Here is a 16,058-nt window from a genome sequence, read left to right as displayed (position 1 = left end):
GAAAATTTCTTTCAGCAGCAGGTAATTCAGAGCTCAGCCAACTCGCTTTGCTGTACGCCGGCTCCCTTCTTCTGCCTGTCCCAGACTAAACCCCCTAAAAACACACAACACAAACCAAGTCCATTATTAAAAAAAACCCAAAAAACAACCCACAGCCAGGCCCTCTGCGATCAACAACAGGCGTAAGGGGAAACATGCCCCGACATTCAGGATGGGGAAAGAAAATAAGTTGCCGGAGCACACAAACACCTGACAGTCAAATAGGATGAACCAAATCCCGCGGCCCCTCTTCAAGCCCTGAGCCTGACCCCGCTGAGCACCCTGCGCTCGGTGCTCGCAGGAAAAGCATCGTCTGGTTTCTCTGTCCTCCTGCAGGAGCCGGGGCTCCCCCCCCCCCCGCCACCTCCAGCCAGTGCTGCATCCCAGAAGAAACTTGAGGATTTATGGATCCCTCCGTGATGTCCCTTCTCCCAGGTGCCGGAGTACAGCACGTTCAGTGAGCCCAGAGCCCATCCCTCGTGTGCCCGCTAAAACCACCCCACTGCAGGCACGTCCACGACTCTTCTTTCTGCGTGAAACGCAGCAAACTCATATCTAGAGCAGACGCAAACCCCGTAACCCCAAATGATGGTCTCATGGCACGCCCCCCCCGACACAGACGTGACCCTACCAAGCGGCAGGCAGGACCCCTGACCCGCGCTTCCGCATGCACAAGCGGCGCCGAGGAGGGGAACCTTTGGGAAGGGGATACTTACACATGCCCCCGATGACCCCGGCAATCCTGCAGAGCCACCTGTACCACCAGGTCATGCCATCATCGGCGGAGGAAGCCGCTGGGTCAGGGGCTCCTGCTTGGAACTGCTCATCCTGAGAGCTCATCGCACCCCTGCTCCCGGGGGGGTCAGGGGGCAGCACCCCGCTCCCCGCCTGAGCCCCAGCAGCGCAGGATGCTCCCCCAACCCCGCCCCGGGCGCCCCCCCCAGGGCTGACAAGGGAGGGTCTCTGCCCGCAGCAGCGATGCCAGCGGCCGCGGGAGCTGCCTCCACGTCTGCCTGCGTATTGCATTGTGGGTCCCCTCCTCCGGCAGGCAGGGCTTTGATGTCACTCTCATTAAAAGGCTGGTGGGCAGAGCCCGTGGTGTGCATATTCATAAGCGGCCGCGCAGGAACACACTCCACGCCGGGGTCTGGGGTGCACCGGGGCTGGGGGTCCCGCTTCCCCGGGCTAACAACTGGGTGCTGTTCTCCAGGCAGCCGGTGTGTGCTCGGGAAGAAAGGGAAACAGGAATTTTGGCATTAACGTGAATTTAACAGCACCACAAAATTCTGCCCTCGGCACATAGAGGGAAACACTCCCCTTAATCTGAATGGAATGGGGTTTTCTCCCTAGAAAACAGGAGCAGAAGTAGGACTGTGCAAGTCAGAGATGTCCCCGTTGGCAATCTGTTGGTATCCAAACCAATGGTACAGGGAAACAGCCTTAATTCTCTTAAATTATAAAGAAAACAGCTGCATTTTTTGCAAATTAACATGGAACATAGAGTTAGCAACCAGAGCCCATCTCTGCAGACCGGGGACTCTGCATAGTTGATCTGGGAACAGTAAATAGCAGTGAGACTTGGGATCCAGAGCAGAGTGGGAAGACAGATCCCATCTGCTAAAAGGTTACAAAAAAGGATTAAGAAAAGGATGTCTTTTCATTAACGTCTCCTGTTCGGCAGGAAATGAAGGCCCAGTGCCTGCATCACCCACGCACTGCAGTGGGATAGCCGATATATCCAGCTCCTCGAGGATCTTGCTTCAAGAATCTACTTTCTAGCTTTTCCAGGAATGGAACGTAAATCTGGAGGCTGGCAAGGAAAAAACTCCAGACTTAACCAGCAGAAAACAACTATTAAGAGGACAGAAGAAAATCAGATTTTGCGGTTGTTAAAAGATGTCAGAGGATTCAACTGAAAGAAAGCAGAAGCAGAGTTAAAACTGCCCAGGCAGAACCATTTCTTGCATCCGGTGTGAAGAGCAAGGGCAGATGTGTCCATCCAGGCTCCAGGTGCAGAAAAGACCCCTGAAGCAGTATATTGTGATTTCGAGGAAGATGACAGCTTTGGACCAAAGCATGGCCCAATGTTCAAGATATTAAATAACAACAACCTAAAATATGTACTGAAATCAAACTTGAGTGAATACTTGTCACTGCTCTAAAATACCTCTTCCTGCTACAACTCGTATCGTGCAGTCTCAACAATCTTGCATTGCACAGTTCCTGCGAGATGAAGATACAAGCAGATTAATAGCACAGCTACTGTTCTTATCTAAGTAAGTGTGCCTTGGCACCAAACCCATCATTAAGAGACAGAATTCTTTTATTTTCCCATAGAAAAGACGTACTGGTATCACTGTCACATACATAATAGCGGAACCACAGAAGGGGTGGCTGGGGAGGGACCTCTGGATGTCACTTAGTCCTCCCATACAAAGCCAACTGATACCAGGGTTTGACCAGGTCAGCTGTGCCTTGGTCTCACCTGAAAACACTCGAGGATGCCGATTCCATCAGCTTTCTGGCTTTTCTGACATCTCCTACTGTTCCACTACCCTCCCAGGCAAAGAAACTGTCTTGCCCCCACACATTTGTCCAGTCTTCTTGTGCTAGCCGTTCGTCCTCATACACATCTTTGCTTTCTTTATAACATTCCAGAATTTCAACAGACCTCAGTTTTAACGGGAATTTACACCGCAGGAGAGTGAACTTAACGGGTAAACCATAATCGTAGCTACTTCTGGTATACAGAGGTTTGTAATGGGACACTGAGCCGCTGGGAAATTAAATGACTATCCTAAAAGGTCCCAGCGTATTACAGAAGCAGGACCCTGAGTCTTCAGTGTCCAAGTCACCAACTGCAGACATGTAAACTGCATTAATACCAATCGACACAGGCAGAAAATCTGTACGAGGACTATTTGCTAAATACTTGGTAGCTACATGTCTTTTATACAACCTTTATAGTTATTAACTGAGATCCCAAAGGAATCAGTAGATATTATTGTTCTTACTCAATAGATGGGGAAACAGTTGCAAAAAGATTAAACGACTCGTGTGACCTCGAGCAGTGAACAGGCAGCAGTGACTAACTGGACCACAGCCTTTCTCACTGCAGGGACCCTGGCCCATTTTATTTGGGCTCAACAGCATGATATTCAGCCCAGAAACTGGTCCGGTGATCCTTAACATTTTCATGAAATTCAATTTCAGCTTGACTTCCAGATGATTGCCAGAAGAATTGTTGTTTCCCATGGAACACCATCGTCTTCATGGTGCTTACATCACGGACCTGCATCAGGAAAGACCAAACCATTGTATCATAAGTATAAAGTACCCACAAAATACTGGGGACTTGCAAATTGGTCACTCAGGGGGAAAAGCTGCCCTATGCCAAGGTTAGAAGAAATACAGTGGGCATGAGCAGTGCTCATTCATGTCTACATTCACATAACAGAGATCAGAGTGTGACCCTCTAGGATTAGTAACTGAACTTTGCATCTAGATGGAAACATCTAATGAGGAGATGGGTTCGTACCCATCCAAACTATCCTCTTTAGGTTTCTGACTCACCAGGATGTAATTAAAATGTGTTCGGTTGCTCTTATTGCCCAGGTCAATATATAGGGCGCGGATAGCTATGCGATGCCGAGGAGCCACATTGATGAAGGTGCGACACACTACTTCTTGCTGTCGATCAGGCAATTGCACAGGATTCTCTATTTCACCTTGGGGACCAAACAGCTGCTTGTCACAGTCTGAGAGGGGGAAAAGGAGCAGAAAAGAAAATGATTTAGAGAAATGTCCAGCATCTCCAAGAAAGAAATCATTTAAATTAAACACAGGCAGAAAAGTTTCTCTAAGGATTTTCATCTGGGAACCTCCAAGCATCAGCAAACACCTGCAGAGGGCTTGCCTTTAAAATGGAAGGGTAGTCTACAAGTAATATTAATTCCAACACTCCTCAGGAAGGGGCTTTTTAGCTGCTAAAGATGAAGCAAGGTTTCCCCAGATTTCCACAGGCAGCCATGACCTGTGGAATTCTGCGGGCATTGTCACGTGTGCCTTAATCTAAAGCAATAGCAAAGCTTTCAATAAGGTACCTTGGTAATATTTTTTAGTTGCAGTTCTGCTGTTGTACCGAAGAATGACCCCATTTCCTGGCAGCAAGACACGCTGTTTCACAATCAGTGTATTCGTTCTGGAATTTATCAGTGACAAAGGGAGCTTCCTGCAGCCTGTCCGCCACATCATTCGCCCAGAAAACAGCACTACCTCACCTGGAATGGAAGAGCACAGAGACTAGAAACACTTTTACTTTAAGTAAATGGCCATAACCTATCTTACATAGGTCTGGAGTCAAGTAATTTTTGCATCTTGTCCCTATCTTATCAAAATCTGCCATGAAAACAGTCCAGTTAACTAATCTAACTGTACTGATTCCAGCAAGAGGGTATATTACAGAGAGACTTTATAACAGGCCAAAGCAATCAGCTTCTTTAAACGCGTAAAATCCTTTCATCCAGTATCTATCAACAAAACAGGTAAGAAAACATTACGTAAGGGAAGGAAAGGCATCATCTTCATTTAGTCCTATCTGGCAAAGACTTGGTGGGACAGAAAGACTCGGTTTCAGAGCTTACATAGGCTCCAAGGCAGCAAGAACCATTCAGGGCCCCAAAAGCACACAGGCAAACAAGGTGCAGATTTCCCAAAAGGTCTAGGCTAGTCCCCAGCATGCCCTGGACCGTACCTGCACTGCAATTGAGGGAGCTCTCCAGGACACTGACTGTTATCTCCTCCCCAAGAGGACGTCCGATGGCCACAGTGCAGTCGCTGCTCTCTACACCCGTCATGTTGATGACCCCAGTGGCATTAAGAAAGAGCTTTCCACAGACACCTGTACAGCAAAGACAGATGAGAAACACATCCAGAAGGAAGTAGAGCTGCTGAAACACAGTTCCCATTCCCTCGTGGCGCAACGAACAGACAAGTGCCAACAGTGTGCCCACCTTCCAGGTAAAGCACGGGAAGAGTCAGCTGCTGCCCCAAGGAATCCCAAGTCAGAAGAGCTTTGGGAAGCCCTGGGAAGGGATTCATTGTTCCCAGCTCATGGCATGCTGGAAGGAGCAGCATGTTGTCTTTCCTAACCAGGAGTATTTCCTCCTGTGTTCCTGTCCTTGTATGGCAGTACGATCACCACAATCCAGCTGTGTGCAGTAAGCACCTATCTCTCTACCTTTTGGCAGTGTCCTCCTCACCTCCACTGGACTCCTTTGTGTGTTCCTGAGGCACAGCTGGCACAGCAGATGGAGGAAGATCCAGGTCCTTGTATCTCGCCTCTTTGGCAGTTGCAGCTGTCGTTAAGTGCGCGGCTGGTGTCACTGTCTGCAATTCTGCTCCGTGGGACCCGTTCCCCACCGCCTGCTCAGGACAGGGCCCTGCGGAGCAGCCACGTACCACAATGGCCTTGGGGAAGTGCCTGCAGAAGATGGGGTTCACGTGCTTGCGGGTTAACGGGTTGAGGCAGAAATCCTGCCGTGTCTGAATGCCATTCCCACACGAAGTTGAACACTGCAGAGGAAGAAACCCACAGGCCTTTACACATGTGTTTCAGTTGGTATTTAGAAATAAATATTACTGGCTCAGGCATGATCTGAGGGGCTGATCTTTTTTTGTTCACTGATGCTGTTTCTATCACTTGCCCTTTCAGTGCTCTAGTTTCATCAGCTATAAGATGGCCCACATTCCAGGGGATCTTCCAAACTCTATCTTTGAACTGAACCACTTCCCAAAAATTCCAAAAAGGTATGCCTTTCAGAAGAAAACATGCCAAAGACCATTTTTAAACTGCAGCCAAAACATGAGAAACATGGAAAACAAACCTACCGCTGCTAAACGTAGGACAGTGGAAAGGGTGGAAAACATCCCTAGAAACAGTTTAGCATTTCTGTGGGAAGTAAATATACAAGGCAGAACTGGTATTCTTCACTGCATGCTTTAGAGAAGTGAACAGCTATAAAACCGCTGCACTAGACACCATGTGCTGATCCGAATAGGAGCAGATACCTCTGTCCACTCGCTGAAGCTCCATTCATAAGAACACATTCGGACGACACAGGGGACACTGGTAAGGGGCTTCTCTGCCACAGGACACAAACGCTCCTCCAGCAAAATCTCCTTGCCTTGGTGAGTCTGCACACAGGTGACCAGCTGAACAGCTAAGCCGAGCCCACAGCTGGAGGAACAGGGGCCAACTGGAGTTACCTTCCATCTGACAGAGGACATGGAGGAGAAAAATTAAGTTAGTGAGGAATCCCCATCCTCTACTATCTCTCACTCTAGAAAATGCACTGCAACTCCCTCATCCTTCCCCCTTCTGCTTGTCGGCAGCTTTCTTCACCACTCCGCCTCACACGTTTTGCTGCCTGTGGTACTTAGAAGGGGCAGCCTTTGAAACAAGGCTGGGCAGTCCAGAGCAGGTTTGGAGTTAGACCTAAACAGAGGGCATTCACAGTTGCATAAGCCCGCAGACTCGAAAAATACACTGAGTCACTCTGAGTCCATTACAGTCTTCCCTAGAGTGACACACATAGGCTTAACTGCAAAAACAATTTTATCTCCCTCCAAAACGCACACCGCTCTGAACAGTCAGATCAGAAACCGACCCAGGATATTTCATCGTGGAAGCGGCATCCTGCAGCACGTAAAAGCAGTTCAGACGCCAGTGGCTTTCCAGTCCCACAGCAACTAGGGCAGGGCAAGCTCTGCCCCATTTTTCAAACCTAAGCCATATCCTAGATTCCACCATACGCGTTCACGGATAACTGCTCTTCCCCAGTGCATGCTCTTGTGGCCCATAGGGCCATTTTGACCTCGGAGGGCACAGCTCCAAATTACACAGCTCCTGCTCCTCTAGGCGAGGCAAACCACCACACTGGGTGTCTGCCACAATCTATTCTGCCTTCTCCCTGGTCTCCCTTGCACAGTAGAGGACCTTGTACATCACACCTCCTCCACAGCTTCCACTGCATGAGCCCATTTTGTAATGCCACCTGGGAATAACGCAGCTACCAGTGAGCACCTCCAGCTGTCACCCACCTTCCCTGGATTCTAAATCCAACCAGTCTGTGGAAGAACACCTGGAATTGCGTTAATACACACATACACACTGGTTCATGTTTGAGGGATCACCAGTCACCCCACTAAGTGCAGCCTACGATACCATAAATCCAAAGGAAAGTGCAATCAATTATTTCCTTCAGTTCTCGAAGCAGCTATCCCAGATTCTTAGAGCATTTAATTCTAGCTACTTTCCTTGATGCTATGTGGAAACTGTACAGCTGGCAAATGTGTCACCATCTTTTGCAGTTATGGATTTGTTCCTACTTCACCAGGGTAATACGGGATCGAGTGGTTTTCAGTTTTTCCCTGGACTCAAACTCCGAAGACTTCGCTTAGTTCTGCCTGAGAATATACCAGCCCAGGAAAGACTCTCAGTTAGTTTGCTGAGTATGGATCACTGCTACTGTTTTTGCAGCTGGCTGTGCTTTCAAAGCAGGGGAGAGGAAGATAATATCCTCAGAGTAGCTTGACCCTTACTTTGCCATGTCCCTGGAGATAGACAGAGGAAGGAAAGACCTCTCACTGGCTCGTTGTCTCCTGGTAACTGCTTTACCTTGGTGGGCAGGGACTGAGATCACAGACTTCCACCCTGCTCTCTGGCTTTGGCACTGGATGACAGTTTTCTTCTTGTGTTTCTTCTTTGGTGTCAAAAGCCACACATACATAGTGTAGCTGAGTCTTACCTAGAAAGGGAAGCGATTGCATGCAAGGGTTGCAAATAAGCCAAGCAGTGTCAGTCGCATCTGTGTGCACAAAATAAGCTGACTCTGTCCAAGCCCCAGGCACACTTATTGCACTCATCCCCCCACAACTCTAAACCAAAGCAGCAGCCAGCCAGCCCTCTAAACTATTCTTTGTCTGAGCCAGGCCCCCTTGCCTCTTCCAGCCTCAAAAAAATTGTGACTACAGCTACACATGCACTTAAAACTGTAGAGGGGAAAAGACCAGGTCCCTGAGGTTCCTAGGCACTGAGCTCACATCTACAGCCAAGTCACATTTCCCTGCAGCACTGAAAGATCTCACCTCTACCACAGGAGACGGAACACTCTCCAGCTAGAGGACTCCAGACATAGACGGTCTGATTTTCCAGTTGGACATTCCCAAGTGACTCTGAAGTCTGAAGTAAGTGTGCATCTTCCTCCTCAGAACAAAGCAAAGAGACCCAGACTGACATTGGCACCTGCTTTCCACACTGGTCCCGATCTAATGAAGCCAGAGGATATTTCCAGATCAAGCCTACAACATACTTGCTGTCACTGAAGAAAGAGGCACATTTAAGCACTTTCTCCATTTTTGCAGAACGTATAAGTACCATGAATAGCTAAGGACATCCAACAGCCAAACCCCCCGTAATTCACACTACCTGAAGAGGGATACCTGAGACTGGAGATGCCTAAAGCAGTATCTTCCCCATCTGTAAACGTAAACCTGGCAGTGGCTCCCCAGTACAGATTTGGACCAGTGATCCTGCGCTGAGAAGCCCTCTTCCCTGCTAGCAATCCTCCCCACCATCTCAGAACCTCTCTGTTTGCCAGTGAGGTATTTACCAGTAGACCAGGTGTTATTTCTGTTTCTGGTTTTGTTGAACTCTGAGACGAGAAATCAAGAAGGAACATAGTCAACAGCTGCCCTAAACAAACCACCACTATGAACTGATGAACCCGGCAGCATAAATTAAGGGGGACAGAGCTGTCTAAAGTGACAGGATGAACCTTTAACTGGGCAGACATCCTTGGTATAAACCAACCTCCCAGACTCCAGTAATAAGGTGGTTCTTCTTAACCGGTAGCCTTCTGTGGACCACAAATGCAAAGCTCCCAGTAAGACTTCTGAAATAAGCCAGGCCAATAAACTCACTTTGTCCCAGCCCAAAGGGCACACATTAACCACACACGGCACAACGGAGAGGGGTTTTTCTTCTGCTGGGCACAAGCTGTCATCCACAACAGTCTCCAATCCATCATGAAACTGAACACAGGTTAGATTCTGCTGGGCAACTCCAGTTCCACAGACAGCAGAGCATTCATCTCTCTGAGACATCTTCCACCTGAATGGGAAGTAATTGTGTCACCGTATTTCTCATCTGGATCGTGGAGGTTTATTACTCATGCCGCTGATTACAGAAATGGGTCATACAGAGTATTCGGCTTCTCTATCTCAAAAGCCTTGTCTGGATGCGATTGAGAGGGCAACTACTGGAAATTTAAGTCCGTGCACTGACAGCTCTTTAGGACTAAAAGCACCTAAGCTAAAGAACTATAGCTCTCAGTGTAATCACTTTTTATTAAACAATAAAATGTCTACAAGATCAACGTCTGGGTAGGCTTGGCTCTTCGTCTCTTTCCAGTTCTTGTGTTACAAGGGTCTCCTCCGGAGTAAGACCAAATCTTTGTTGGCACAATCTTGGAAAGGATGTGAGCAGACGTCATCTTCTGGCCATGCCCTCATAGTATTTTCATTTACCAGACTACTGTAAAATATCGGAAGGACTATCTCACATCCATTCAGCTGACATCTCAATTACCTCATACGACCAGGAAAGACAGAACGTGGTTTGGGATCCACTACACCATTATAATTAAGAAGAAACTACTTCATACCTCTCCGTTTTTTTTTTTCCTCACCTTGCACAATGCAAATGAGACTGCAGAGACTGGGTTAACTGGTGGAGAAAGGACACACGAAGCAAGAATTCAGCTGAGCTTCAAGGAACACCAACCTGTACAGGCACGGCTCCATAGCACAGGGCTTGTGCTCCGAAAGGGGCCGTGGGAGCTCCAGACACCACTGATTCTCTGTTATTTCATTCTTTGTCTGGTCAAAGCACACATGATCCACTGGTCGTGTCCCTAGGATACAAGAGGAAAAGGAAAGAAAGTTATAAACAAAGTAAACAGCTCACCTCTATTATGCCAGAAAGATGCAGTAATTTTGCTTTACTCAAATCATCTGTGTAGGAAAATGGCGTATTTGGGAATACAGACTTTCTATAAACACAAAACCCCCTTCTTTCTGATATAACTTTTCCTCAGGAGTTTTAAAGTGACTTTCCAAGATGAACACCCCAGAAGATGAGAAGTTTGATGGATAATCCACTGCCAAAATGGAAAGATTGCTCTAAACTGGCCGTTTGCAAGAACAAGGATATCAATCATAATTTGGTCCAAATTACTTCTGATGATCTTGATGTCTGACTGATGAGGGACAGGTTGCTGAAATAAGCTCTAGCAGTCAGCCATTTTTAAATTACATTCTGTAGAACCAATCATGTAACATCATCACGCAGCCTTTGTACCCAGACAGCACCGTGCCAGTGTCCCCAAAGTGATCACCAATATCCAAAACTAGACTAGAGGTACTGAGAGAGAAACTGCAGACTTGCATTGCCTGTGGCATGCAAGAAATTAAATATTCATAATCTACAGCTATAAACAAGATTTTTAACTATACTGAACCTAACGGGTAAAACGGGTGAAAATCCAAACTCAAAAAAGTTACAAGCAAAGCTGTAAAGGGTCTCCTTTGCAGTGAATGAGCTACCCACAAAGAGAGACAGGAATTCCTGACTCTCAAAGAGCATGACCCTGAGAAGCAAATGTCAAGAATCAATCAGCAGTGCTATCTTTTCACTACCCTCCTCGTTTTCAAATAATGTCTATTGATAAGCAGGGCCTGAGCATCACTTTAAGCTCTCAAGATGCAATTTCAGCTCAGATTCTTGAATTTCTGTTAAGTCCCACCTTTCTCATTTTTTGTTTCTGACTGCATTACCTGGGAGGCCCTAGAGCATTTTGAGTTCTTTACTTCAGCGTTTCAGCAATCAGTCCACCTGGGGAATCTGCTGGAGAAAAGCTCTCCAGACATAACTAGTCCTATAGATTGACTTCCATAAGTATTCATTAATGTATTTTCTAAATCCTTGACATAACAGTCGTGAGATGCTTGCCAGTGTCATCTGTATTATCTGGTAAACAAGATGTCAGACCATCTACCAGAGGGATCTGTTACAATCTGCATTACGATTTCTTCAGAGAGACAGAAAGGATTAGCCACGGCACAGGAATAGAATTCTAAGAAGGAAGTTTCATAATTAGCTCTGAGGCTTTACTTAGACACTAGATACCACTCTGGTCTCAGACATTTCATGTTCAGCCAACTTCAAATTACAGTCTTCAATACCTTTGAAAAATCTGAGAAAATTATTTCATCTTAAAACCAAAAGTTCGGTTAAAACCTCTTTAAAAATCCTCTTCACGATCGAACATTTTCACTATCATTCTGATGATTCAGCTCATTTGCTGATTTGCTAATTTAATCCAAAAGCTGTACCAGTCTTTTAGTTGGTTCAGTTTAATGCTGGCAACTTTAGCTCACTTTCAGCAATTTGCTTTTAAATTCAGTTCAGCTGTTTAATAAGTTCTAACCAAGTATCTACTGCTGGTGCCACATTTCTTTCAGTCAGCCCAGGAGAGCTCATGGAGTAAAGATCTGGGTGACTACCAGCCAGCCAAACTAGAAGTCTGCACAGATCTCTGTAAAAAGTAAAGACTGAGTACTGCTGCCTCACCTTCCCCACAGGTCACTGAACACGGCCCCTGCTGAGGAATCCACGTATACGTCAGATTCTCTTTGGGGACAAAATAGCTGAAGGTGATGTCTGGGTTGGTGGCATTGCCATATTCTTTTGCATACCTTCGATAGACCTGGTGAAGGAAAAAGCTGTGGTCAATGCACAAATCAATGCAGACTCATTTCTTAGGACGAAGATAAGAGAAGCTAGTCCCTCTTTTCCATCCAATCCTGAGCCTCAATGCTATGACTCTCAGTTCTTGCCAGATGCAGTCAGAGTACTCACCCTGTGCATTCTGTCGGCAGGGCACTGAAAAAAGATTAGGCCAAGCACAAGGTTTAACGTGGCATGCTTTCCCCCACACAACCATCCCCCAGACCCACAGAAAGCCTGTAGGCAGGCAACCCTCAACACTATCACTCTTAGTGAACACCACCTCCACTGCCCTTGGACATGAAGCCTACCACACCTCGATTCTGCACTGCAGCAGAGCTACACAAACTCAGCCTGGCCAATTCTGACTGGCCCTTTTCCAACTCTGCTATTTTAATTTACCTGTATTTCAATTTCTTCTTGTGTTGGCCCATCCACATGGACTTCCTCCAGGCTTGGCAGGTTGTCCTTGGTGAGAAACACTTTGTACTTGATCTGGCTGTCCTCCAGAACTGACGGATAGGTGACATTCAGTGAGATTTTTCCTTTTCCAGCAACCACATACTCTCCTTTAACCTTCACAGCTAGAGAAGCAAAAGTACAGTGAGGTTAAGAGATATAATGTGGACCCCCCGGTGCTGACAGCTACAGACTGCCCATTTGCTAGAAACCAGTTTGATCAAAGTCAGGCATCCCAAAGAGCATGGCTTCTATCGCTTCTCACTGGAGACCATCCCACAAACAAATTGCATCATCAAGAACTTTCCTCCCAAATTTCATTTTCTGGTTTTCACAAGCTTGTTGTAGCCCTGCCTGTAGTCCCTCCTTTCCTTTTCATTCAACTCACCCAAATGTGTGAAGAGTGGTCTCCGATTGGTAACGTGGACCAAGGTGGTGTTATAAGGCAGGGATAGAAATGTAACGTACTCTGGAAGGATGGAAAGAAAGAAGATATGGTCACCTTCCATTCCCGTACCTATGTTAAAAAGGCTGGGGATTACAGAGCAACCCCTCTTTACCTTACTAGCACACTATCCATTGTAGGACAGGCCTTACAGGCAGCAAGAGAGCTTAATTGCAGACAGAGGTTATACAGCTAATACAAAAAAAAATAAGGATGCAATAGTGATGGCCAGCAGGCTAAATTCACACTAACCTTAGCTCTATCACCTTGGCTTTGGCTTGAACATAGTGATGGTTGAATACAGCAAACAAAACTGAACTGAATTCTGTGTCCCATTCTCATCTTTTTTGTTGTTGTTGTTCTTTTTATGTTCTCTGCTAATATCTGTATGCGATATCACAAGAGCCAGTTTAGTCCCAAGTGGATGTTTAACATCTCAGGAAGCATCTGACACAGCTCCCAGCTCCCAGTAATTTGCTGGACTTCCCAAATGGCTACATTTCTGGTCCATGTCCAGAAAAGAACTATGACCAAAAAAGTCACTCTGCCTACACAACAGCTACCTCCCAGCTACCTCTTAGCTGCCTTCTCTGTTGACTACCCAAACTCCATCACCATATCCTCCATAAAATAAAAACAAGCAGAAGCAGAAACAAGAAGTCTCATACAGAAGATTATGAACACTGAATATGAATACAAATATGCAGCATACAAACAGTACCAGAATGTTGAGCCTGAGGATGAGGACTACACACCTTTAGCTTTTCCTTCTGTGTAAGATCCACTGATACTGGTGCAAGTGGTATTATCACCCCCACAGACCTTGCAAGAGTCCATTACCTTCTGGGAGTCCATCCGGCCATCACACCCGAATGCCTGAGCAAAGGGGAGAGTCTGTCAAGCCTTGCCTATTCTGAGAAGAAAACAAGTGAATGAAAGCAGCATTGCCTGAATTCCTGAAACTGCCTTTTTCATTTGTAATTCGAATTTAAGAAGACAACATGGACAAAGATGCATTTTTACCTAGATCCACCACTGCACAGCAGCATGCAAGGCCAGGGATTGGAAAGTCTTACCTAAGAGCACAAGTTTCATTAGTTGTGTGTCATGTTCTTTCTCATAAGAAGTAGCCCAGAAAGATTTCTCCTGTGACCTAAAACAAAGGCTCTGCACTCCCTCTCTTTTACGAACTCTTTCTGGAGGTGGGGGGAAGCCCAGGAGAACAGTAAACATGAATGGCAGATTCTAAAGGAATCTTTAGCTCCCCAACCCCCAAACCCAAACCTAGCTCACATCCTTCAGCCTGGCCTTTGATCCCATGGAGCTCAGAAAAGAGATTCTATCCTCATTCCCACGAACAAGACTAATTTACACAAAGCTACAGCAGGATCTCAGCAGGCTTAGCAGCAAAACACGTGCAACTGCTGAATTTATGCTAGAGGCACTGATCCCAGGCTTTGGATGCTGCCGTAACATACATATTTATCACTGTCGCCAACAGAACAGCAGAAATCAGAATAGATTATGCCTACACCCTCTGCTGTTCATTAGGCGGCAATGCATTACAAAACATTGTGAACATGAGGATAATGAGAAAAACATAAAACGTTAAAAGTGTATTCTGGGAATGTAAAAAACCAACAGAAAACATACAACCGGGTCACCATTGAGCAGTTACTAAAATGCAGACAGCGCGGGGGAGTTATATTCAAGTTCATCATGAAAGAATGTCTTTCTCATGTCCAATCCAGGGGAAAAAAAAAAAAAGTTATACTTCAGTTTTGATTAGTGATACTGCAAAAATCAATTTGTCAACTTGTGATTCCCAGGTTTTACTCCTTATTTTGCCACCGACTCGGTACGTTCAAATCATGTCACATTCCTCCAACAGAGTCAGCGTTTTATAGGGCTATTTATACCATGCCAACTGCACAGCTAATGATGTCTCCTCAACCACCACATAAACCAATTGCTTCTTGGATCAGGGATGAATAGCCTTACGTACTTACTGCATAATGAGCAGAATGTCTTATCTAGAGGGCATTGGCATTGGATGCACAGACAGAGCAGTAGATTGTTGGACTCCATCCAATAAGCTTAGAACAAAACTCTCTTCTTTTGAGAAGACCTCGCCCTTTTTTTGGGACACTATGTTTTTTTCCCCTGCTCCTAGCAAACTGACTCCTTTGGTGCAGGTTACATGTCAGAGGTTCGCTTGGATTCGCCAGTGACTTACTTTGCAGCTTCCCATTACACACAGATTGAAAGCCCCGTGGTGTTCAGAGTCACCCTGCTCACATCTGGTTCCATCTATGAAACTGTCTTCGCGGCTTACCATGAATTCGTTTTCAAGAGCCCTGCACATGTGCTTGCATAGCAGGTCCCCTAGAGGAGGCAGACAGAAGAAAGGAGTTACGCTTTCAGAAAGGCACGTGGCTGACCATCAAGCAATGGGAAGAAGTCAAAAGGATCTGACAGAAAGGGTATCCAAGTTTCCCATGAAAACCAAAATAATCAGTGAAACAGCCTTTTGAGTTCAAAGTACAGACAGGTGCATAAGCGCTCCCTTCACAAAGAAACCACGGTTTCTCAGTCTTTCCTTACCTTTGGCAAAGCCAACAGCAGAAGTCCAGGTATAAAAGGATGGCGCTTCTACAGTGAGATACAGCGGTTTTAAATTTGTTGCGGCACATTGTTCAGCCATAAAGTCCTGCTGGGTCATCAAACAGGCCTGCATCCCAGAGAGAATCGTAATGGGTAATGAAAGGAAATTACTGAGCACAGAATCCCAAGTAGCATTTTACCCACTAGCTAAAGGCAGAAAGCCGGTAAGTAGAACACCAAAACAACTGCAAATAAAGAAAACCACTTCAAAGGGAGGCTGCGGGATATGCAGAGAATTGTGTTTGGAAGCTGTGATCTTTGCTATTTATACAAAATAAATGCATAAGGAAAATAGGAACAATATAAGAATGTCCCTCTGAAGAAAACTATTATTGAGTCATTCTTTTCTCAGTGTCTGTCCTGCTATGAAGGCATACAGAAAATGCTTGATTACACGTGAACAATGCTATCAAATAGTACTTCTGTCTTCAGACACAGTGGAACAAATACCTCCCCTGTTGTCAGACAGATGGAGGCTGTAACACAGATCTTTAGTCGTCCTTCCCAGAGCGATCAGCTGTGAGAAGTAGTCCCAAACCATACAGCTCTCAGAGGGTTAAACAGCACTAAGAAAAAAGCTCAGAAGATGCAATCAGCCACATT

The 16,058-nt window shown here is 46.1% G+C and overlaps 2 protein-coding genes across 2 annotated transcripts in view; both read right to left on the bottom strand.

The window, feature by feature from the left end:
- Nucleotides 1–879, bottom strand: part of CACFD1 (calcium channel flower domain containing 1) — a 6,582-nt gene extending 5,703 nt beyond the window's left edge. Inside the window, exon 1 of the mRNA XM_009892247.1 lies at nt 756–879. Coding sequence (XP_009890549.1) covers nt 756–879 — 124 coding nt within the window. The remainder of the gene's footprint in view (nt 1–755) is intronic.
- Nucleotides 880–3,172: 2,293 nt separating this feature from the next.
- ADAMTS13 (ADAM metallopeptidase with thrombospondin type 1 motif, 13) overlaps nt 3,173–16,058 on the bottom strand; it is a 20,019-nt gene continuing 7,133 nt past the window's right edge. Inside the window, 17 exon segments of the mRNA XM_009892246.1 lie at nt 3,173–3,331; nt 3,613–3,797; nt 4,143–4,319; nt 4,793–4,939; nt 5,301–5,613; nt 6,109–6,313; nt 6,915–7,094; nt 7,718–7,847; nt 8,188–8,305; nt 9,022–9,211; nt 9,884–10,013; nt 11,732–11,867; nt 12,290–12,471; nt 12,735–12,815; nt 13,547–13,667; nt 15,028–15,176; nt 15,396–15,565. Of these exon segments, the coding sequence (XP_009890548.1) occupies nt 3,173–3,331; nt 3,613–3,797; nt 4,143–4,319; nt 4,793–4,939; nt 5,301–5,613; nt 6,109–6,313; nt 6,915–7,094; nt 7,718–7,847; nt 8,188–8,305; nt 9,022–9,211; nt 9,884–10,013; nt 11,732–11,867; nt 12,290–12,471; nt 12,735–12,815; nt 13,547–13,667; nt 15,028–15,176; nt 15,396–15,565 (2,773 nt within the window).

The sequence above is a fragment of the Charadrius vociferus genome, unplaced genomic scaffold (assembly GCF_000708025.1).
Source record: "Charadrius vociferus isolate BGI_N301 unplaced genomic scaffold, ASM70802v2 scaffold549, whole genome shotgun sequence".
NCBI lineage: Eukaryota > Metazoa > Chordata > Aves > Charadriiformes > Charadriidae > Charadrius > Charadrius vociferus.
Note: the sequence above shows the minus strand (reverse complement) of the source record. Positions and strands in the feature narration are given on the sequence as shown.